Here is a 23077-nt window from a genome sequence, read left to right as displayed (position 1 = left end):
TCACCGGAGGTCCGGAAGGAGTAGTTTGCCTTGTGGATATATCTATATATACATATAGAGTGTACATCATATAGTTTACATTATATAGTTTACATTGTATAGTTTACATTGTAACTATGTATTTTAGACCCCAATATTTTTGATACAATATTTTTATAGCACAATATTTTTTATGTCAATATTATGTCATAAAGGCGTGCAGATTCAGGAATAGCATTCTGCGTTTTGCAAAAATGATTCACGCCTTGTCTGACAGATCAGCTTGAATGGAAGTGGGGTACGCAAAAACCCATTTTTGTAAGAAAAATCAGGACAATGCTCCTTGTCCGCAAGGAAGTCCACATTCTGAAGAAAGCAGCTGAGGAATATGAAGAGTTCCATCTTGGCGAGTTGTTCTCCCAGGCACACCCGCGGACCTACAACAAGAAACAAGGCATGAAAAGGACCCTTAAAAAAGGATAGTTAAGTAGTCCAAAACCCTAACATAAAATGAGTGGGACTTGAGAGAAAAGCCAAAACAATGTGCACATGAGAAGATACCCACACCCAATCAGAACTCAAGAAGCAGCACAACATTTTGAATCATCGTGCACAATTACACAATAACTCGGAAGAAATCTTCGGATTGTGCAATCGGGTTTGGAAATGGAAATCCGAGGGGTGACAAGGGAATGCAATATAGTGACAGATTTCAAGGATGGGAAAACTTTGTTAGGTGTTATATCATGACATTAGTTGAGGGCAACAAAACTGTTCTCCCAACGTATGTCATCAAAAATGAATTCAATAGTAAATGAATTCAATAGCATTAAGTTACATTTGAGAGGTTTGTAAAGACTTTATTAAGATTTTTGACCGACAATACCGGTTACACAAATACATTACATCGCTTCCTCATGACCGAAATAAAATATCTTCATTGGACCATATATGGAGACTCACGGAAAATAAAAGAACCAATATTTTTTAAATACTCGCTGCAGTAATAAACCCTTAAAGTACACAAAAAAGTGATGGATGGAATGCTTGAATTAATCTCAACTACTAAAAATGACTTGATCCATTGTTATTTTGCAGACCATGTTACCTCAGTTTGGACTCGGATATATGTAGATCAGTCTTGACCCTGCTCCATTCAGAACAGTCCAGCCCAAACTGCCAAGCCAGTTCCTCCCTGAAGCAGAACACAAGCAAACCAGGACCGGTTTGCCCTAGTTATGGGCTCATCAGCTGGGCACAGCTTGGTTCCAGTGACACAGTGTGCACGGGACCCACGTCTGGGCATTCCTGCCCCACTTAGGCTGACACAAAGTACATAAAAAGAGATGAATGGATTGCTTGAATTAAACTCATCCACTGGTAATTACTCTGGCCACGTCCCAGTACATCATTATTTTGCACACCTTGCCACCTCAGTTTGGACCCAGCTATATGCAAATCAGTCTTAACCATGCTCCAATCGGAGCAGTCCAACCCGATCAGTCAAGCCAGGTCCTCCCTCAACTGGACCACAAGCAACTCAGGACCAGTTCCTATTGGAGCAGGTTCAAGACTGATTTATAGCTAGGTCCAAACTGAGGTAGGTTGGTGTGCAAAGTAACGCTGGATTGGGATGTTGCCCGAGTGTTTACCAGTGGGTGAGATTAATGAAGGCATTCCATCGATCGCTGTTTTGTATGCCTATTGTGATGTAATAAACTCAGCACGCTAGCATAAAAATGGTACTGAATTTGCATATTTGTGGTCCTTAACTTTCACTAAGACTATGTATATGGCCAATTGAAGATATAGCATTATGTCTCTGATTCCTGTGATCATCTTCTCTTACATTACCTGAGCCTCAGGGATGAAAACATTTAACTGGCACTCCTAGGCAACACCATTGAGATTAAAGTGTGAGCCCAGGTAACATCAAACAGGTTATAGCGCTCTGATTTGTTTGTCTTCAGCTCAGCCCCAACATTTCTGATGTCCCTCCTACAACATTATGTTCGAGGTTGAGGGAGGTCACCCTGCTCAGTGGGTATGGCCAATTGAAAGCTTTGTTTGTACTTTTCAAGTTAAATCATACAGCAAGTGACCTCGCAATACTAAAATAAAGAGGATGATGTGGTCAAATTTTTAATTTTTATGAGCTGATTTCTTATTTCTCATAGGAGTTGTTATATATTATTATGTTATTTATTTTTGCTAAGGGCTTGCACTGGAGATGGTTTTATGATGTTAGGAGGAAGTGACATTGAAATCACCACAAAATGATAAAAGAGAGAAGTGAGAGATATCGAGGAATTTTCTGAATTGTAGAAGAGCTCTGTTGTGACCCATAATTTAAAACGGACAGAGATCCACAATGATGGAGCTTAAAGTTCCAAAAGAGTCAGTGTGTCTGCAAAACCCAGGAAATCAGAGCAACTGATTTAGTGTACCAATTAACCAGACGCCTAGGGGCACGGTATGATCAAGGCAAAGAAGCAGGAACATGAGAGGCAAATCATGAGGGTATATTAATAAACAAACCATAGATACAGTTGCAGAGAGACCCTCAGTGCGTAGGTAAAAAGCAGTGCATGAGGTGGTTGCAAGTATTCAGAAAAATATTTTTACTACTCAAAAATAGTTATAGCCAGGAAAGAAACTCATTTATTGTTAGAGCAGAAATATTCGGAAATAGGAAGCTGTGAATGACAGGATTCGGAGACTCAGCAAACTAGAGTCTTTACAGAGAGAGAGAGGGGACAAAAATGCAAAAATGCTCAGGAATCTATAAAGTGAATAAGGTGGACCAAACTCCCAGAAATTCAAAGACTGTGGATGAGGCTTACATGGACACTGTTGGCAAAACCAGACAGCATCCTGCACTACACCTCAGCTGCTCTGGCAAAGAGACTGCCAGTATAACTAAGATGCATGTACGGCCAGTGCAAACAGAAAGCAGAGTTGGACAAGAATTTCCCGAGTATCCATCCAGCTAACAATATTCTTAACATATTTCTTAAGAACATTTTGACCTCTAAATCAGACGAGGTGCATCCCAAAGGTAGAATATTTAGTCCCACAAAATATACAGTTGGAAGAAATTGTTTGGGGACACGACTCTCAAAAGTATAGAGGCAAAAGGCCAGATGTAGGTAAATGGCATATACCGATTCGTAAATACCAAATTTTACCGATTCGGTATTTACAAATCGGTAAACGCCATGTAGGTAAATATTCGGTAACATTTACCGAATCGTTAAGATTCGGTAATTACCAAATCGGTATTTACCGATTCGGTAATTGCCGCCATTGATTCCTATGGGCCTTGAGGCCCATAGGAATCAATGGCAATTACCGAATCGGTAAATACTGATTCGGTAAAATTACCGAATTGTCAAGGGGGACAGGGTGTCACTTTCACACCCTGTTGCACCCCTGATTCTGGCTTGTGTGCCATGTGACACACATACATGCCCTTAGGGCACGTATGTGTGCCACATGGCACAGGTGTACATGCACAGAAGTGCATGTACACTGGAATTCGTTATTTACCACAAAATATTATTTCGTGGTAAATAAAAAATTCTTAAGGGCCTGTGGCACTGTTTTCAGTGCCACCTACATCTAGATTTACTGATTCGGTAAATATACAGAATCTGTAAATTTACCGATTCGATAAATTTACCGAATCAGTAATATTTCGGCCCCCGACATCTCAAACTCAAAATGCTGGTCGGTAACGGCTGAAATCGGGCGTTACCGACCGGTATTTGGCCACTAACATCTGGCCCAAAGTGTTTTTTAAATATTTAATTCATCTTTTTAATCTGTGATATGCACAAACCAATTTCTAGTTTGAAGTAGAGCATTTTCCTCTTCCAAATGTCTTGTTAAATGAATCATTCTTTTCTGTGTTGCGGCTGGTCCTGAGGAAAATACGCACGTCACATAAAAGGGAGAAAGATTTTCGTAAGAAATATGTTAAGTATATTGTGGGCTGTATAGGTTATACGTTACCTAGGATATATGTAAAAACTGAAACAGGTAGTAATAAAAGTGTCATTCGTCTGTCTCGTTTTGAGGAATCTATGCGTGAAGCCAATGGAGGAAGAGGGTCATTCTCGAAATGTGTGCAGCTCAACTACAATACATTTAGAAAATTCATTAATGATGTTTTTCTGCCAACTAGAAGTTTGAAGAAAAAGTAATGCAGTGTCTAGACAAACACAGACTAGCACCAAAACTATAAACCAATTACTCCTGGAGTTGCTCACCTGTGGAGAAGGGAATCATAGATTCAGGCTTCACAAACTGCGCTTTCTCATCCAGAAAGTTGTGGGGGTTGAAGTGATGGGGGTCTTTCCACACCGAAGGGTCAAAAAGAATGGAGGTCAAGTTAACGGTCACTGCTGTGCCCTAGGAATAAAAAGACAGAGCGAAAACTATTAAAAGAAACTCAGTTGACATGGGTGATGTTCGCAAAAAGTTTAGGAAGAATTTAGGATGTTTGGTAGAAGAATTGAGAGAGTTAGGAGTGATCAAGAATATTCAAGAGACAAGGTGCATTGTGGGTAAACTTAACTCAACAATTCAGATAAAAGCATTACCTCTGCAAGATTCTTGGAAATAACTCATCATATAGCATTAATAATAGTTATGGTTTTAATTGTGTAATTCCTGTAAGTGCATCACTTCTAAGATCTGGGGCCTGTGTTCTGAGGTAGAGAATCAAAACGTATTTGTTCTGTCACAAGAAGAGCACTCTGCCATTAAGTACAGGAGTGGTCTGATTTTACTCTGTTTATCTTCAACACTAGCGTCGATTAGCACATGGCTGCTGTTTCTGAAAACGGCCTCCTGCAATGTTTCAAGTTAAAAATTATACTGAATGAAGCAGTTGTGGTGTGGTGCTATGTTATACATGCTGCTCAGCGAGTTGGTCAATTAATCAATCAATCAGGGAATTTTAAGCTCGCTACTCACCCGTGAGATTCTCAATGCGCTGAGGGGGGTTCCAAGATCTGTTTAGCCGAAGAGCCAGGTCTTGAGGGTCTTCCTGGAGATGTTCAGGGAGGGGACACGTCTGATGTCTGCCGGTAGCTCGTTCCAAGTCTTGGCTGCAATGTGAGAGAAGGACCCTCCGCCTGATCTGGCTCTGTGGATGTGTGGGGTTTTGGCCAGTGCGAGGTTGGAAGATCGGAGATTTCTTTTGGGTACGTGGAAGTTGATTCTGTCGTTGAGGCATTTGGGTCCGTTGTTGTGTAGGCATTTGCAGGCGTGAGTGAGGATTTTGAAAGTGACTCTTTTTTCCATGGGGAGTCAGTGGAGATTTTGTAGGTGTTGACTGACGTGTTCGTGTCGGGGGATGCAGAGGACGAGTCTGGCAGCGGTGTTCTGTATTGTCTGGAGTTTGCGGAGTGGGGACTTGTTGATGCCGGCATAGAGTGCGTTTTCATAGTCCAGTCTGCTGGTGATAAGTGCGTGGGTGACTGTCTTCCCTGACTCAAGGATGAAGGTCCTTGAAGGTCTTGCGGAGGGTGTTGAAGCAGCTGGAGATGACTGCCTTGACCTGTTGCTTCATAGTGAGTGATGAGTCGAGTACGATGCCGAGGTTCTTGGCATGGTCTGAGGGGGTATGTGGGCTTCCGAGGGCGGTTGGTCACCAGGTGCTGTCCCATGCAGAATGGGTGGTACCGAGGATGAGGACTTCTGTCTACTCGGCTGGAGTTGTGGAATGTTGGTGTGGTGATGCTGTGGAACGTGGAGGTCTTAGAGAGTCAGTTGGAGAATAGGCTGAGCAGCGAGAAGGCTGCTCCTGGTGGGGCTCTTCATGTCATCAATTTAAGTAAACATCTATCTTAATCTACCTTGGACTACGGAACGTCCGTGAATTACAACATATTTTGGCGACGGTTCAAGAGAAAACTACACGTGCGAACTAGAGGGAAAAAAACAAAAAAAACAAGACTGCAGTAAATAAGAAATGAAAGGCTGAAGCTCACAGAAGAAAAAAAGGGAACATTCAATTGGAACTTGAGGAGACCAGAAGTCACGATTCAAACTGAGAAACAAATAAAGCCCTGCAACCCCACCAGTGACCCAAAGACTGGTCAGCCCAGCAGGATGTGCTTCTGTCAATTAACGGTCTTAGATTGCTTCCAGGTGCTTGATGACAACCGGCTGTGTTTAAGGTTCCAGTTGTTGGTATCTGCAGTGTTTAAGGGAGTATTATGTGTGTATGCTGTTTACAGCCACCAAATGTCATTAGGGAGATTTTATATAACATTAAGGGACTCTGTGTTACACCAAAACAAAATGAAGATAATCAGCACTGCTGGTGTGTTATGTGTTGCGTGTGCCTTGCCATGTTGCATCGCTACACAGAGATCTTGCACTGCTGGTGAGCTACGTCTTAGGTCGGTATCGCAGTTTGCGCAATTAGGCCCTTGCCGGCACGGTTGTACGACATTTGAGTGGGCCAAGAAAAGTGCAGTTTCTGGCATGCAATATTTGAACCCGCCGCGAGGCACATCGCTCATATGTTTACCTGAGCTTGGGTCACGCGGAGGTCGTGCGGAATGACATGCAGTGCTCCTTCGATGCCGTCCAAGGATCTGGGCTGGTCTCGGACGTTTGCGGTGCATGCACGCGCCCAGAGCCATCTGGCAGGGATCTTCGACACAAGCCGCCATCTTTGTTTTGTTTGGCGTTTCTCTTCCTTGCTGTTTGCTGGTCACTAGGGAATTTCAACATTTCTCTCTGCTCCAAGATTGTGAAGTGGCATGCGAACATTTACGGATGGGGCTCAGTGTTTGGTCACTGCAACGTGGAGGTAGCAGGTGAAAGTTCTTACTGTAGGCTCCAGCAGTGACGTCCGTGGGCTTGGACAACACAGCTCTTAGTCTGACATGTTCCTTAGTGAAGTCGGGACACTTTGTACAACGTCCACATTCCACAAACTATTCTGTGACGCTCGGATATTTATTTTAAGCTTTGTAACATTACTACTTCTTTATGGCGTTTCAGTATGGGGACTATGCTGTGCTTCGGGAGAGAGGTCGCTAACCAGTGTTTGGTGTTTTTGTATTTGTGCCGCATATAGTCATTATGGTGTGCTTTCTAATGTTTTCCCATATTGAACATTTTTACGTGCATTTATGACTTCATGGTGTGATGTGTTTGCCATAGTCTTCTGACAGGGTTTTCTATGTTAGCGCTTAGTGCGCTTTTATGATTGATGTGAGATACGTCATATGTGCTGTGTTATGTATGATGTAATGATGTATGGATGAATTGAGCATGACAGGGGCATGGGAGATACCGATTATATGTGCTGCTCTGGGTTGTCATTTTATTTGTTTTTGTTCTCCTCATAAAATAAGCTCATTAAGATTACTAGTGATGTGTGCTTGGGATCACTTTGAGGTCGTAAGTCTCTCATTTTGTTTTGGTGTTTGTTGTAGTCTGAGGACTCTAAGAGGAGAAGTCATTCAGGTCTGCCACTCTTATGTGGTAGTGGGATGGTGCAGAAATATCACCCACCATTGGTGTCTGTTTGTGATTACTTTATGAGTAGAAGTCATTCAGGTCTAGCAAGTGGAATGGTGTTGCTTGGTGTGCTGGGATTGAGAGGGTTTCTCCATTGGTGTTGATATGGGGTGGTCCCCAATGCTCCGTTGCTGTTTTATTCTCTGCGTGTTGTCTTTCATGTCGGCCTGGCCAGCTGACATGTTTGTGGCATTAACGGTTAGTTAGAGGACCTGCGGTATGGAGGAGTGTATTGTGTCTTTGTAATGGAATAGGGAAAGATGTGCGAGGCATGTTTGTGCTATGTATTGAGTGTATGATCATAGGGGGAGGTTGATGTGTACCTTCTCTCTATGTTTATTATTATTATTGTATTTCTTATATAGCGCCAGAATCGACCTCCGAAGGGGTATCTCCGCGCTTGCCTTGGGAACCCGTCCTGGTTTTTCCCTGTGAGATAGCCCCTAGGGGGCATCCCCAAGGTGAAAGCCAGGCATCCCGCCGCGGGGGCGTTGTGGAGATTAAGCAAGCTTAATGCCCAGAGTTGCAGAGTGTGAACCCATGATTAGGTCAGGCACCGAAGCGAGAATTATCGAGTCCATGAACATTTGAGCTCAAGACCCTGCCGCGTCGGGAATTGAACCCTGGTCCCGGGTCTGACCTCTGCTTCAGGGTCTGCCTGCTCTAACCAGTGAGCCACACTTCTCCACATATATAATGGAAATTTGCTATCACACTCTCAACAAGTTATTTGCATGTATTTTGGTGTAATTTTATATCTTTTCTTTTAATTTCTGTAATTAGTATGCATGGTCCTTAACGATTAATATGTAACTTGCATGCTTTATTACAGTTTATATTGCGACGTGTACCATCTCTGCACTAAAGTTGGTGATTTGTTGCTTACTTAGTTTTGCAGTAGTTGCCAAAGTTATTCCAGTGTTTGTAAAGAAAGGAGATATGTTATACCTGCTGCTCAGCCAGTGTGACTGGGGCTGTGGAATGTTGGTGTGGTGATGCTGTGGAATGTGGAGGTCTTAGAGAGTCAGTTGGAGAATAGGCCGAGCAGCAGGAAGGCTGCTCCAGGTGGGGCTCTTCATGTCATCTACTTAAGTAAACATCAATCTTAATCTACCCTGGACTATGGGACGTCCTCGAATTACAACAGCCTGTAATTAATTGGCAAGCTCTACCACTGTAATTGGCTGTATGCCGGTTTCTGGTCAAAACTGTTGGCTAGGATAGACGTCCGCAAATCACACTTGTGCTCTATTTGTGGCCATTGAATGAATGAATGAATGAATGAATGAATGAATGAATTTATAATTTATATCGCGCTCAAATGCCAAAGGGCGTTTAGGCGCCATTAATTAAGAGATTGCATTGCAGAGACATGAAGAGCCCTAGACTCATCATGGCTGCTCAAACTAAAACAATTAAATCAGCTTTCTAAGTATAAATTACTTTCCTTCTTACCAATGGAGTGCTGCAAGGCAAACGTTATCCACTGGCCAGTTGCCTTACAAGGTCTACCTGGCAAACCTCTTCTAAAGAACCTCACTTTCATCCTAGAGTCACAAAATAGGAGAAGGTACCGTCACCAGTTAATCCTCCTGTGCAGTGCACTACAGCTTTAGATCAAGATGTCCACAACTATATTGGTAAGACACAAGGGGGCATATTTACAAGCCCCTAACGCACCAGGAATGTCCCTTTTTGAGACGATCTTGTGGCGATTGGGGCTTCGCCTTATTTATAAGGCGGTGTTAAGCCACTTAACGTGGTTGAACACCGCCTTCTAAATGAAGCACCCTTTCACACTATATTTAGTGTGAAAGGGGTGGGCAATGGGTGTTGCGGTGGGTGTTCCGCCACACCACCCACTAATGTTGAAGATGCCTCCTATTTACAAGGGTGGCGTAAATAGGAGGCAGCACTAAGATCAAGATCTGGAGAAACCTGGTCATAACATGGCGAAACAAGGAGAAATGGTGTATTCCGCCTTGCTGTTTCTAGGTGTGCTGCATTCTGCAGCACACATAGAAACAGTACATTTCCATAAATGATTGTTTATGTGCAGGAAGGTGTGCCTTCCAGCACATGAACAATCATTAAAAATATGACGATTTGCAATAACTATGTGTGCTGAACAATGCTGCACAAACAGGAATTACAAATTGCTGATCTAGATTGCTTATATGCAGGACTGGACACCTTACTGCACATAAACAACCATTCCCTCTTTCCCTCAACGCAGGCACCCTTGTTCTATGGAGAATGGGAAAAAACAACAAAGTGCAGATGCTCTATTACTTTGGGTCCTTCAACATTACTGCAAAGGTGCAGTAATGTTGAAGGAACCGAAGTAATAGTGACTGGGCTAATACTACACCGAAAGTTACCAAGCACCTTCCTAAAAGAAGTGGACTGCATATAAAGCTCTGCTGCCGCTCATGACCTGGAGGTCCCTCCCCTTAAACTCTACCAATGATGATCCAGCCGCCTGAGACATGTCCTCCATAACCTTCCTGACATTTTCATGCATAATCTATGGTGACCAGTGCCCCAAGACACCACCTTACTCCTCATAACTGCATAATTTCTAAAACTGGCTTATATAGACCCTCCTTCTACATCTTGAGGATCCCTCTCCTGACTCTGAGACCCACCCTGTGGCATTCTATGGCAATCAAACCTGTATCTTATCAGATAAAATTATGTTGCCCTCATTATTGTTATAGAATTTTGTAAGGCTCCCCAAACTCTAACATAGGTCTGCCTGGGAGAGTCCTGCACAGAAAGTTAGCAATGTCTTCCATACCAGCCTTCTGGGGTTACCTAGGGACACTGAAGCATCTTGAAAGAGAGGACCTGCTAGACTTCTTTGTTCCAAACACGCCTTTTGTCCATATTGTGGTGTCTGAAGGACATATGCCTACCATTTCTGGACTTTCCTTCAATCCCTGAGCTTAAATCAAGTAGACATTAATGGGGCATGCCCACAGGCCCTTAGCAGCTACCTTCATTGTTTAATTGTGGTAGCATCCAAAGAGTTCAAAGTACCTAGAAGGACTAGAGAGGATATTGGAAACTGCAAATTGTCACATTACATCTGCCCAGTGAAATCTTTCCTGATCTAATAGTGTTCAAATCCTCTGTACATGTGATCTGATGTTGTCCATTTGACAATCTTGTGTGGGGAGACCTATATTTAATGGAATGTGTTGATTGGAATTCCTTTAAAACTTTTCTCAGTCCACCTACCCAAAACACTGAGATCCATCTGAGTCAGGCTGGGACCTGACAGAAGGATACTCAGAGTCCCTTTCAGACTTTGGATCTTAGATGGAGAGGAAATATCTTACAGGATTTCCATGGCACAAATACATGGACATGTGACTTACCTGGGAGTTACCTATTAATAACTATGGAGGTGAGACCTTTGCTTGAATGTATTGAAGTGTAGAATTTACTTTACCGCTTAACTGTCCTAAGGAGATTGGACTTCCTGTGTAAGATTAAAAGACATGTTATTGTACAGTCATATGGAGGGAGAACCTATCTGATGTTAACATCTTTGATTCTGTCTCATGCTTATGTCTGTGCCACAAGTTTACAAGCATTAAAGTGAAGTCAGATTTCTCCTCGCTCAGTCAGGCAGCATGTTTAAATGTAAGGGTGGGCGGAATTTGCGTAGTCGCGCTATGCAAAGCTCTGCGAAACGGTAAAAAATCTCCGCAAACACACAAAAGTTCTGTGAACATGCGGAATTGCTTGTTCTGCGTGTTCGCAATGCTTTTTGCCTGTTCGCGAACGTTGTTTGCATGCTCGGGGAGAAATATCTCACGAACACGCATTTTGAACGTGTGAAAAAACAAAAAATTCTGCGAAGCTGGCGGATTGTGGAATTTTTGGCAATTTCGTGTTCTCTGCAGAATGCGAAATTACCCAAATTTGCGAGCGGAACGGAATTTACCGCCCAGGCCTAGTTAAATGTCCTCTGTCCCTAGACTGCTCTGGTGTTTCTGAGCTCATGAGGGGAGGCACAATAGGGGAGCAGAGTATTGGCAAGAAGGAAGGTAGCAGAGTTCAGTGCTGTGCAAACCACATCAAACGTGGGCTTCCTCTTTGTTTGCAAAACCAACAATATTTGTTTCAAGAAAGGGGCTTGTACAAGCCTTATAAACTGCCCATCACAAAATTGTGGATTGTCCAGAGAATCTATCTGAGGTTCACAGTCCAAGATGAACTAGTCTATTCATCTGATTTCACTTCCTGTTCAAATCATACATAAGGAGGCATCTGGAGCAACCAGGAAAGCCCAACAGAAATCTAGATGACCCTCAGGAGAACCCACAGGCCGAATGACCAGGAGTTAAGACTTGACCTTGAGCAAGATTGCAACGTACTAGCCCACGGAGCACTCTGTGTGAAGAGGCCGGAATTATTTGGTGCAAATACTGCTCAGGGTCAGGACTACACGGAGTCCAATGCACAAGATCGGGAATTGCCAACAAGCATATGCAACTGCAAATGAACCTTGTGCACAGGGGTTCAGGTTATGCAGTCGCCACAAGGGATACTGGCCTCAAACTTGCTGAGAGTGCAGATCAACATCAGGGACTTTCGTAACCCACCTCCTGTGTGGCTGAAGTCTTTGAAGTCTGCAGGAGCTCAGGAGCAGCAGACCGGTCAGTTGTGTTGAGGTGCCTGTGAATGCAGAGGAGTTACTCCTTCACCCCCAAGGGATATTTTTCAGTTGTCCTTCGTGCACCACAGGCCCTGCACAGAGCCTGTATGGAGCAAGTGCACAGATGGAGCTTTGGACGGAGAGGGAGACTAATTAGGGTCCAGTCAAAGTCCAGCGAAGTCCAGCATGTACAGACGGTCGAAGGTCAGTGGTTTCATCTTGTCCACGTAAAATCTAAAGTCTTACAGCCAGGTAAGCCCTTTTGCACCCACGGGAGAGGGTTGGACAGATTCAAGGAATCCTCCGGGGGGGGGCAGGACAGAGGGGAGGTTAACCCCATGTCCTTTGTCCAGTTTCGTGCCAGAGCAGGAGCAATGGCTCCAAGCACTGGTTTGAAATGAACTATGTACAGGGACACCAAATTTGCCTCAGGTGCAGACTTTCAGGCACTCTCAGAGTGCACCCACCCAGCTCCAGTACACTAAATCCTGTCTGGGAGGTGGTCACACCTCCCTGTGACAGGATGCCGTTTGTGTTGCCTTCCTCTGCTCGAGCTTGGCTCAGCAACAGGAAGGCAGAAATGTGTCTCTGGTTGGCAGAATCCATTTTGTGCTGTCTGGGTTGAGAAGACTGGCATCGGATAGACCAGTGACCCCACAAAGCTTACTTCAGAAGGGTGGAATCATACCTCCCACACCGGTTACCAGTGTGGAGGTATGATTCCAAGGTGTTTGATACCAAACACAATAATGTTTCTGTGAAGTCGTTTTCAAGATAGCATTTACCGCGAGATTATAATGCACCTCTACCTATATGTCCGGCTGAGTCACAGTCAACCCTGAAGAATGGTCTCCGAAGGCTGCAGAGAGGCTCTGCTCATGCAGGGGCACCCTCTCACCTAAAACCTAGTACCCTGCCTTCAGGATTGATAAGGCCTGCTATAGGGGTGACATACGCTTTAAGAGTAGTGACATTTAGATATAGGGAACCTATATCTAAAGTAAGTGGTGCAAGCACCAGCTTACACGAATTGCAGTAGCAGACCTGTAGTTCCATTTTGCATGGCCTCTCATGGGTGGCATAATACATGCTTCAACCCATGTGAGGTCTCTGGGTACATGGGTACCATATACTAGGGACTTATAAACATTAAAAACAACATTGCATGCGGCAGCAAGAATGATCACAGGATGCAAAAAATCCTACCACATCTCCCCTGCACTCAAAGAACTTGAATGGCTCCCGGTGGATATGCGTAGCACCTTCAGAACGGCCTGTCTAACCCACAAGGCCCTCCACACCGGAAAACCAGAATACCTGGCAAACAAACTCACAAAAGCTGGCCAAAGTAGAATCTTGAGAAGCTCTAACTCCCTGCTGCTCATCCTACCAAAAACCAGAAAGAAGAAAACTGCGGACTGCTCCTTCTCAGGAAATGCCCCCAAAATATGGAACTCTATCCCCCCGCATATCAGAACCATACCGTCCTATGCGGAATTCAAGAGCCAACTCAAATCCTTGTTCCTCATCCGTTCCCTAGGTCCTGGGTAACTAGGATCAACATCCATCCCCAGAACTATGTGAGAACTCTGTATCCTATTGCCAAGAAGTCCTACTGTACGAACTTCTCCTCTCCCTTAACTGTCATTTGATGATCACCTTTATTTGTTACTTGTCTTTTTGTCCACCTTTTCATGCCTTTACTGTAAAGCGCTCTGCTACCGTCGGGTCTTGTTAGCGCTATAGAAAACTTCTAAATAAATAAATAAATAAGGGTACCCCAGTATCCAATCTGGAGTGTCCCAAAGTACATACATGGCAATTTAAGGGGAGAAAGCAGAGAGAATGGGGTCCTGATTAGCAGGATCCCAGTCAGACAAGTCAAAATCAGTGCAACCTCAAGCAAGAAGTGGGGGTAACCATAAGAAGCAGATCCTACTTTCATACAGCCATCACAGTCAGTGAGCCCAGCCACGTCGCAGTGCCACCAGCACCAAGCCCAGTCCTCGCAGTCCAGGGCCCAGCCAGAGTCAAGGCGGCAGCACACCCACACAGTCTTCAGTCATATCAGCCGCTCTGAACCTCCAGTCAGTGTTCAAAGGGAAGCTCGCCTGGCGGGTGGGTGGGGCAGGGATTTCAAGGGGGTGCAGCGGCGCCCAGCGGGACACAAGGTAGAGCCACAACAGCGTCGGAGAGACTAGCGTCAATGGCCCCGTCCTGTACATGCCAACTCCGCTCCAGTGACCCCCAGCGTCACCACCTCGCTTACTTGGGCAGTCGCTCCCAGTCCTCTGGCCCAGCACGTCTATCGGGGCCTCCGATAGTGGCCCAGCCCCTCACTTTGGCGTCTGTCGTGGCCGCAGGTCGCCCCACGCCGTCACAGCTCTGCATGCACCTTCAGTTCTCTGGGCCCACCAGGTGCAGGTCTCTCCGTCTCTTCTTGGGCCCAGCCCAGCCCACCAGCAGCACCAACGACCATGGGAACAGGCCGCGCGGCCTCATCGTGATGTTGTGAGCAGGCTTCAATTCCTCACAAGGGTTTCTACTCGCAGGCAACTCTTACTCACTCACACAAATCAAACACTCCCAGGCAACTAGCAAAGTCCGGAAAGTTCACAGCTTTTTACTCCCAGGGATGTGGACACTGCAGTCGTCCGTCAGGGGGGTTGAATAACACCCCCAGTCCGCGGGATCTTTATGGATATTAAACTTGGCTGGCTGGCAGAGCCCACTCAAGTTCTGTGGTACAAAAAGGGGTGGTGATGGACGGAGCATCTGAACCAATCAAACACTCACACCCAGTCAACAGATCTGGGTTTAATCCATCACCGTTCTTTAGCCCACTCTGCCACCCCAGTTCAGACATGGCCATATGCAAATCACTCAAGTTCCGGCCATCTTGCAGCTGGCTAAGCCACACCCCAATTTACATTTATATTTAACTTAAAGATTTTTACTATTTCTTTCAACTTTAATAAACTTTTTAACTTTATGCTAGACTTTGCCATAGATTTATTAAAGTTGAATAAAATTAGCAAAATCTTCCCCCTGAGGCAGACATCTCTCTTTGGTAAAGTACTGGGAAAAGAAAAAAACGTTTATTTAACTTGAATAAAATGTGTAAAAATATATTTTGGTTAAATGTTAATATACACTAATGTTATATATTTTTAACACTATTAAACTACTTTTAAATTAAAGTGTAATTCTTTTGAATACGTTAAATTAACTTAAAATTGTTTTTCAAAACAATCTATCTTATATTATGTATTAGTAATTATTTTAAAAAAGTAACTAGTTTACATAATGTAATATTATTTGCTATCGAGTTGTATTTTAAGTTCCTACCTCCATTGTATTTTAAGTTCCGACTTATATTATTTTCCATCATTTTCTATGGGAGGGTGTTGCAGGACGAGTGCCTCGCCATGGGTAGTCACTTACTCTAGCTCTGAGCTGGAGTACATTTACTATTGTTTTCGGTCCTTTTTGTCTATAGTAACTTAAGAAGTGCAGTTTCTGAATTGGGCTTACTCTTTTGTGCATGTCCCACATTAAATCCATTCAAAACGCTCTCTGATCCCCCTCCTTACTCCTTACTAAATGCCTCCAATTTCGTAGTTATCATGCCCCTTTTTCGAACCACTCCTCTTGTCCTTTCCACAATTACTACTAAGGGGCCGATTACGATCTCATCAGGAAACTCTTCCGACTGAATCGGTTTCAGAATCATTTCCGGACAAATCGGGTTCTGCGAGTCCAATCGACCGATTACGATGCTTCTCAACATTGTTCGGTCGGATTACTATTGACTTCAATTGGAGCCTGTGTTCCGGACGACAACACAGGCTCCCATTGAAAAAAAGGGGTGGGTGAGTGGGGAAAACCTTGCACCCTGTGGGGTTCATCCCATGGTGCCTGCCACATTGTGCATGGTTGTGAAGAGGGTCCTTTTGCGTACCCCCACGGGCCCCATTCGGATGCCTCCGGGTGAAGAAGGGCCCACAACAGGCTCCAAATACAGATTCTGACAGCTGGTTCGTTTTGGGCAGACCGAATCGGAACAGCTGTTCGAATCGGTCATCGAATCGCTTGTCTGGAAACTGTGTCCATAGAGCTGTACGAATCAGTTCCGAAAGATTCAGGCTGTCCGAATACCTTTCAGAACCGATTCATACTGCTCTAACGGTTTCCAGGCATCCAGATTGGTTGTTGGGAAATGTGTACGATTCGTTCGGAAACAAGGGTTCTGAGCCTTTCCGAACGACATCATAATCGGCCCTTCAGTAGAAAACTTACAAGTGTGAGGATCTCACCATAGATAGGGGAGGTGGAGATTTACACTTTTAGGTTTGTGAATTGCATTTTATAGTAGAAAACAGAACTTCTGTAGCTCTACATTACATACTGCAAATTGCAGTTTGGGAATCAGGCCCAATGTTTGCTATCTCACCAGATTCACAGGGAAGATCATGGTATTCCATTCTGAAATGTCCAGGTGAATGGCCCGTGCCTGAGGACCTATCAAAGGCCAGAGCCCTACTAGGTGAATCGATACAATAAATACAGCCTTAAGACTGTGAAAGAGTCTCTGGAATGAAAAAAATACTTTTAAACCATAATCAACTACCATGTTTACGAAAAGTCCTCTGGCACACAATCACTATAGAATGCTCATTGTAAACACCTTTTTGGTGAAGCACAAGCCTAATGGTCTACATTCCCACAATGTTGTTTATTTTATATATCGCTAATTTTTTTTTTATTCAGCTGCTTAATGAGGTGTGCACCTATCAATGAGCTTTTATATGGAATCTAATAGTTATATACTTTGGGAGAGATGTGGTGCAGCGGTCAGAGCAGTTGACTCTGGACCACAAGGCTCACGGTTCCAACCCCAGCAGAAGTTCAGTTCAGGCTCGTGACTCTGGGCAGGTCGCGGTCCTTGCAGATAACAGCCGCGGGGCAGTGGGGCCACGTGAGGGGGGAATTTTGAGGGACGATGCAGTAGGGAAAATGTATTAAATATTAAATTTTCCCTCTGCATCGTCCCTCAAAATTGCCCCCAATGCTGCCCCACCGCTGTTACCTGCATGGACCGCAGCTGCTCTTAGCAATAGCTCACTTAATCTCCCCAACGGTGCTTGGAGTGATAGGTTTGATCTTTACAAATGTGGAATTATTATATGGATTACATATTTCATTCTTTCTATATCTATCCAATGCTCAAGGTATTTGAGGAGCCATGCATTATAATAAACAAAGTATCCCCACATGTGCATTTTTTGGATATAGTAAGTCATTAAAGGTCCATGACCTCGTAAAAGCATGTGCTGCTTCCTTGTGCCTCTATAAAACTTCTAGGTGAATTACAAAATTGTGATAAGTACTGTTGAGCTACTTTATCCCATATATTTTTTCAACTGAATAAATGTAAGGAGATAAGGCATACTTTTACACAGTCCTAAGAAGGTGGCATTTCCCCCTGCAATCCAGACTCAGCCATGTGTACACCATGCAGTGATGGTGGTGCTTACCCTATGAAGCTGGACTTATGTAACGGTTCAGACTCAATGCTGTCATTGTACAAAATCCTATGATAGTGAGTACTATTGTGAATTGATCAACGGCCCTGAGACATAGGCCCATGCAGTAGGCCAGTGGTGGGAATGAAAGTGCACAATCCAGTTTATCTGAGACATAACTGTGCATTCCAGGATTAAGAAAGTGCTTTACATTTCCTGAGCCATAGTTTATCCTTAGGGATTTTCTGGGTACTCACTTTGGTCAGGTAGTATTCGCGGAGAGTGGTGTCCTTGGTAGTCGCTCTGAAAATCCCAGTGGGCGCGATGTTACCAAAGCGCAGGATTTCATTGATAGTGGCTTCGACATAGGGCATCTTGAGCCGGTCATCCCAGCAAGGAAGGCGGTTCCATCCCACCACCTGCTCAATCTCTTGCTGGCAGCGCACTGGTACAAGACAGGCATAGGAGGGGAGAAGACAAGAATCTCATTATCAATGAAGTGATAACCAGTACTGCTAATCAACATTCATCTCCATTAACAATATGAAAGTTGCAAAGAGCAGCGACTTGAAGGTTTCTAGATCTAAACATTATACATTCTTTAAAGATGCAACTCAATATACAGATAAAATCTCCATGTATTATAAAACAATAGGCACACACACATCTGTAAGGCCAACTCAAGCCTCAGCTGCAGACCCCACAGCTACAATGGTTCAATAAAATGAGAAGAACATGTCATTTCGAAAGAGCTTATGCAGGTAGAGTGGGAGCCATTGCAAGATTTGAAAGAATTGGAAATATTTTGAGAACCTGGAATTGTTGAAAGGAAGATGATAAGGAGGGAGAGGGGAATGTGAACTTTTTTGCACTTTTTTTTGTAATATTGCTGCTTTATAATAGCTGTTTTTGCACTTTATTGCACTAAGCACTTTAAAATTGCACTTTATTGGATTATATCTCCTTTGGCAGTTGCACTTTATTGCAGTTTTTGCACTTTTATGCAGTGATATTGTTCACTAAAAATTGCGTTTTTTTGCACAAGGACTTTGTTAGTTTTTATAAAGGTCTCTTTCCCTTCTAATCATCTGTTTTTATTCCAGTTTTATCTCTTGTAAATTGTCTGAGATTTGTCTGACTGTTAAAAAACTAGATGTGAATAATGTAATGTTTTTAATTCTGTACCATTGATTTCATGATTTCCTACTGCCTTGTTCAATAAACAAGTTTTAAAAAAAACAAAAGAAAAAAAAGAAGAAAAAAAACAGTCCCATCACTACACAATACCCAATTATTGCAGTATTGACATACAAAATTCTAGGACTGCGCCACAGTCCTGATCTAGGTCTACAGAACTATATGACTGCCAAACATTTTGGAGCAGTAGACACTACCTAGCTCTTCTCATCTGCGTACAATAATTATAGCACACACAAAATAGTGCTTCGAAAAATAGTGACCAAAAGAAGTGGTATGTTTAAAATGAGTATGTGACTTTTTGACATGTTGAATAATGGAAAACCCATTGCCTTTTACTGTGCCATTATGTTACTGTCTCTCTTTCTAGGGCTCTGTAGTAGGAGTAGTTTATATTAGAAACCCTTGATCTGCAGGGACCTGGATTCCGTGGTGGTCTCAAACCTCAAAGTCTGTGGATTTGCAGAACCATTCTAAGGCAATTCACCTTCGGAAATGGTTCTGAGGGATTCCTTTCTGACTGCAAAGGGGGCAAGGGGGAGAGGAAAGCATGGAAGACCCTTCCCTGATAGAAGTTTCCATAAAGTGTGACTCTAATCAGAGAGCAGGGGTTGGTAGTTTTACCTGCCAATTAATTAAGGTTGTTTCTTTTAAGACCTTTTCCAATCCAATATGGTGCTCTTCCTTTTTAAGGTTGTAAAGGAGTGCACTTTCTCTTTGGTAGCTATATAAAAGGTCTACCCACAATGATGTTTGACTCTCCAACGCTTCTAGTCATAGCCTTTTGGTTTTCTCCTGGTTCTTGGGATTAATATTCTTCTACCTGTTTCAATACCTTCCATTTCTTTCAGTGGCCCGTGATTCAAAACCTTCCATCTCTTTATTTTGGTTGTTAATTGGCCATTATGTCATTTACCTTCCTGCTACTACATCTGTGCGGTTGTCATCCCCACACCATGGTTGGAGGTTTTGTATGCCTCAGACTTTTTCCTCCAAATGGCAGCTTCTTATAAAAAACACTCTCCAGCTTCATGTTATCTTACTCGCTGACAAAGTCGCCTCTAAGAGAAGCCACATTGTCTTCAAAACCAGAAACCTAAGATACATAGAAAGACCATCACGCCCAGCACTCAACAAGTACGCCTGTTCACAATATGACTCTCAGCAATACTGCTACTCCTGTGAGTAGTAGTTTTACTAGTTTGATTACTGCTATAATGACTGTTTCTAATCAGAAATCTCCAGATAGAATTACTGTTAGTTCCTCTATTTGCACTACCATTTTAATCATTGCTCTTGATACTAGTAGGATTGCAAGACCCACCATTGCTTGTACTATTGCTAGTTCTCTGTTACTATAACCACCACTAGAACTTTTACCAGTGCTAGAGTTATTAGCAGTAGTTGTGGCATTAATGCTCATACTTACAGAACTGTTGATGCAGTCCAATTTGGAATCTATTCTTAATCACACAGTTTTCAGGTTTTATTTGTAGTGTATATTTTGTTGATGCTTACAATGTCAAATAGGCAACACTCAGCCTTTTAAAATTCAAGGAAAGTCAGCGATAGAACTACATACATAGGTGTCGATTTAGTTTTCTTCCTGATGAATGGGTAAATGAACAGAATGGTGTGAAAAAAGTCAAGAAATCAATTCTAAAGTCTGTCCCCAAGTAGAAGATGCTTTTATTAATGTATTTGAAAGACTAGTATGGGAAGAATGTATTAACACATTTTTGACAATCTTACCTGCCTATGTCTAGTCATTAAATATTTAGTCAAAGTCTTAATGTCAAACACAACTGAGTATACATGTCTCAATTTGTATTAAGGCCTTCATTAAGGGAGCAGAACTTTTACTTTGCCCAGTTATCTGTTTTAACAAGGATATAGACAACTTACTGATAATAAATATTTCAGCCCACTGTGTACTTACTGGACACGCTTCAGTCATTTATTCAAGAGTGTGTGGACAATGACATAATTAGTAATGAAGAAGGAATGCTCTTATGTCGGGGCACTCTTTACTTCCTCTGGTTTATTTCCCTCCAAAGACCCATACATCCTTTACTTCACCTTTTAGAAGACATATGCTGAGCAGAAAAATCCTTTACACAGCTAGTAAACAGAGATGGCTTAAAACAATTAGGTTCCACTTGGGTCAATGTAAGTCCTCTACCCTGGTTGGTTGCTGACAATTGACCCTGATCCCCTTGTCTTCTAATATATTATAATAATTATAATAATGGGCAGCGACCAACTCAATCATAGACAAACTGGGTTGTGGTCACCATAAGAGTTTGCAGGATTTTCATATTAGATATTGAAAATAAAAGGGGCTGAAAACAAAAATAAAATCTGTTATTGAGTCACAGCCTCTATCAATAAAAGTTGGCGAAACATATGGTGATACAGAAGTCACAAACTTATCCATGGAGCAAACAAGATTAAACTGGTTTCTGGTGGCATTTAATAGGCTTCCCTTAATAGAATGTCCCATGTGTAGTCCCTCCGAGATCATACATCTTAAGGGCTAGCTGAAAGCAACGTAGGAACTTTCGCATAAATAAATATTAAAATCCCCTGCTACAAATAGGTTGGCCACAACCTTTTTTCTTCCTTCAAGTTTACTAATCAAAGAGCAGTGCATGGAGATTGACCATATTATTTGATGCAGTTCTCCCATTACAGAAGTTCAACAAACTTATCTTCGCAAATCCTGTTAAGAAAGTGTTCAATGCCAGCAATGCGGACATCCCAGTGGGTAACTCCTAAATCTCATCATTAACTGTCAATGACATAAAACTTGCTAGACACCTCTTGGCCCTCTAAAAAGGAGATTCAATTGCAGGAATAAGATAGGCTTTACAGCCTTCCAAACAAATCTGGTTAGTGGTGGGTCAAGTCTCTTTTGTACAGATCACATCATAATTCCGAATACATTTGAGCCAATTCATGTGCCTGATCTTGGAACTTAAGTTCATAAAATGTAAAAACAAATGGGCCCTAAGAGGACTTTCAGGAGAAGAAGAAACACACTTCTGAATAACATCACAATGAGGTTCTTACAAACTGAGTCAATCACATAAGTTCAGGAAGTTCAAAGGGGTATATCTATTGGAGGTCTTTAGTGGGGGGGATAGGGACCCCCTATATGGAGCATTACCCTGATGTTGTACACGGTTCCACGATGTAGGGCATATCAATTAAGGCATATAAAAATAGCCTAATAGAAGGGACAGTATAGATGATGGTTTGCTTGCCTTTGACAAACCAATAGAAGCTAAAACATGAGCTGCCTCTGTGGGTCTAAGTTTATCACAACACAGTATCCAGCAAAGTTTGTTGTGTCTTTGCCTAGTCAGTTCACTAGTATTACCATATTTACCCGCTTATTGATATTAGACATCAAGTTAGAGTGCAGCCCTATCCAGTGTGTAACCTCATTTTTGAGTTGTGTATGACTTTCGAGTACATTTTCTCTCCAAAGGTGGCACCTTTCCTAGGATGACCACATAGGGAATGGCTTCAGGAGTTAAGTTAATAACAACTCCTGAGTTCAGACTGGGTGAGTGATCTGGGTGAGGCTAGAGAAGGATAGTGGTGGTAGATAGCAACATCCCTTGTTTGCAGGATCTGGATTGTCCAAGGAAAAATCTCGGACCTAATAATGTTCCCATGGGATCCTGTGAGAGAAGGTCTCTCCCTGCGTAATCTGGACTGGCATGAAGGTCGTTCAAATCAGGGGCAGGGTTCATCCCCCTTTCCTCAACTAGATGCCCCACCTTGCTTCGCACCCTGGTAGGTCCGCTGTCAGATTTATTCTAATCTGGATCCTCTGTAGTATGAGGCGTTACGTTGAGCTGGGTCTGAACATAGGTTTTTACTTTCCCTTCAATGCCAATGATTGATTGTTCAATACTGCTAAGACAATGAATATAGGTCTCGAAAAGCTCCCTGATAAGCAATTCAAGTTTAACATAAAAAAATGTGGACCTTGTGTTGACCAAGGTTTCCACCAAATCTACCTCACAATTGTTATTATTCAAAGTACTTATATGCATATCTCCTTTAAGAGCGTACAACTCTCTTGTTTTTCTCTTCCGGGATGGGGGTAGGGTATCTGTTGAAGTCTCTGTCACAGCCTGCTCATGTAAAG

At 43.0% G+C, this 23077-nt stretch overlaps 1 protein-coding gene across 1 annotated transcript in view; it reads right to left on the bottom strand.

Annotated features, from left to right (window-relative positions):
* Nucleotides 1–150: 150 nt before the first annotated feature.
* LOC147673664 (cytochrome P450 2B1-like) overlaps nt 151–23077 on the bottom strand; it is a 151717-nt gene continuing 128790 nt past the window's right edge. The window contains exons 8-10 of the mRNA XM_086947590.1: nt 17976–18163; nt 4251–4392; nt 151–416 (exon numbers count right to left, since the gene is read on the bottom strand). Of these exons, the coding sequence (XP_086803716.1) occupies nt 205–416; nt 4251–4392; nt 17976–18163 (542 nt within the window). The 3' untranslated portion in view covers nt 151–204. The remainder of the gene's footprint in view (nt 417–4250; nt 4393–17975; nt 18164–23077) is intronic.

The sequence above is a fragment of the Lissotriton vulgaris genome, chromosome 12 (assembly GCF_964263255.1).
Source record: "Lissotriton vulgaris chromosome 12, aLisVul1.2, whole genome shotgun sequence".
Classification (NCBI taxonomy): domain Eukaryota; kingdom Metazoa; phylum Chordata; class Amphibia; order Caudata; family Salamandridae; genus Lissotriton; species Lissotriton vulgaris.
Note: the sequence above shows the minus strand (reverse complement) of the source record. Positions and strands in the feature narration are given on the sequence as shown.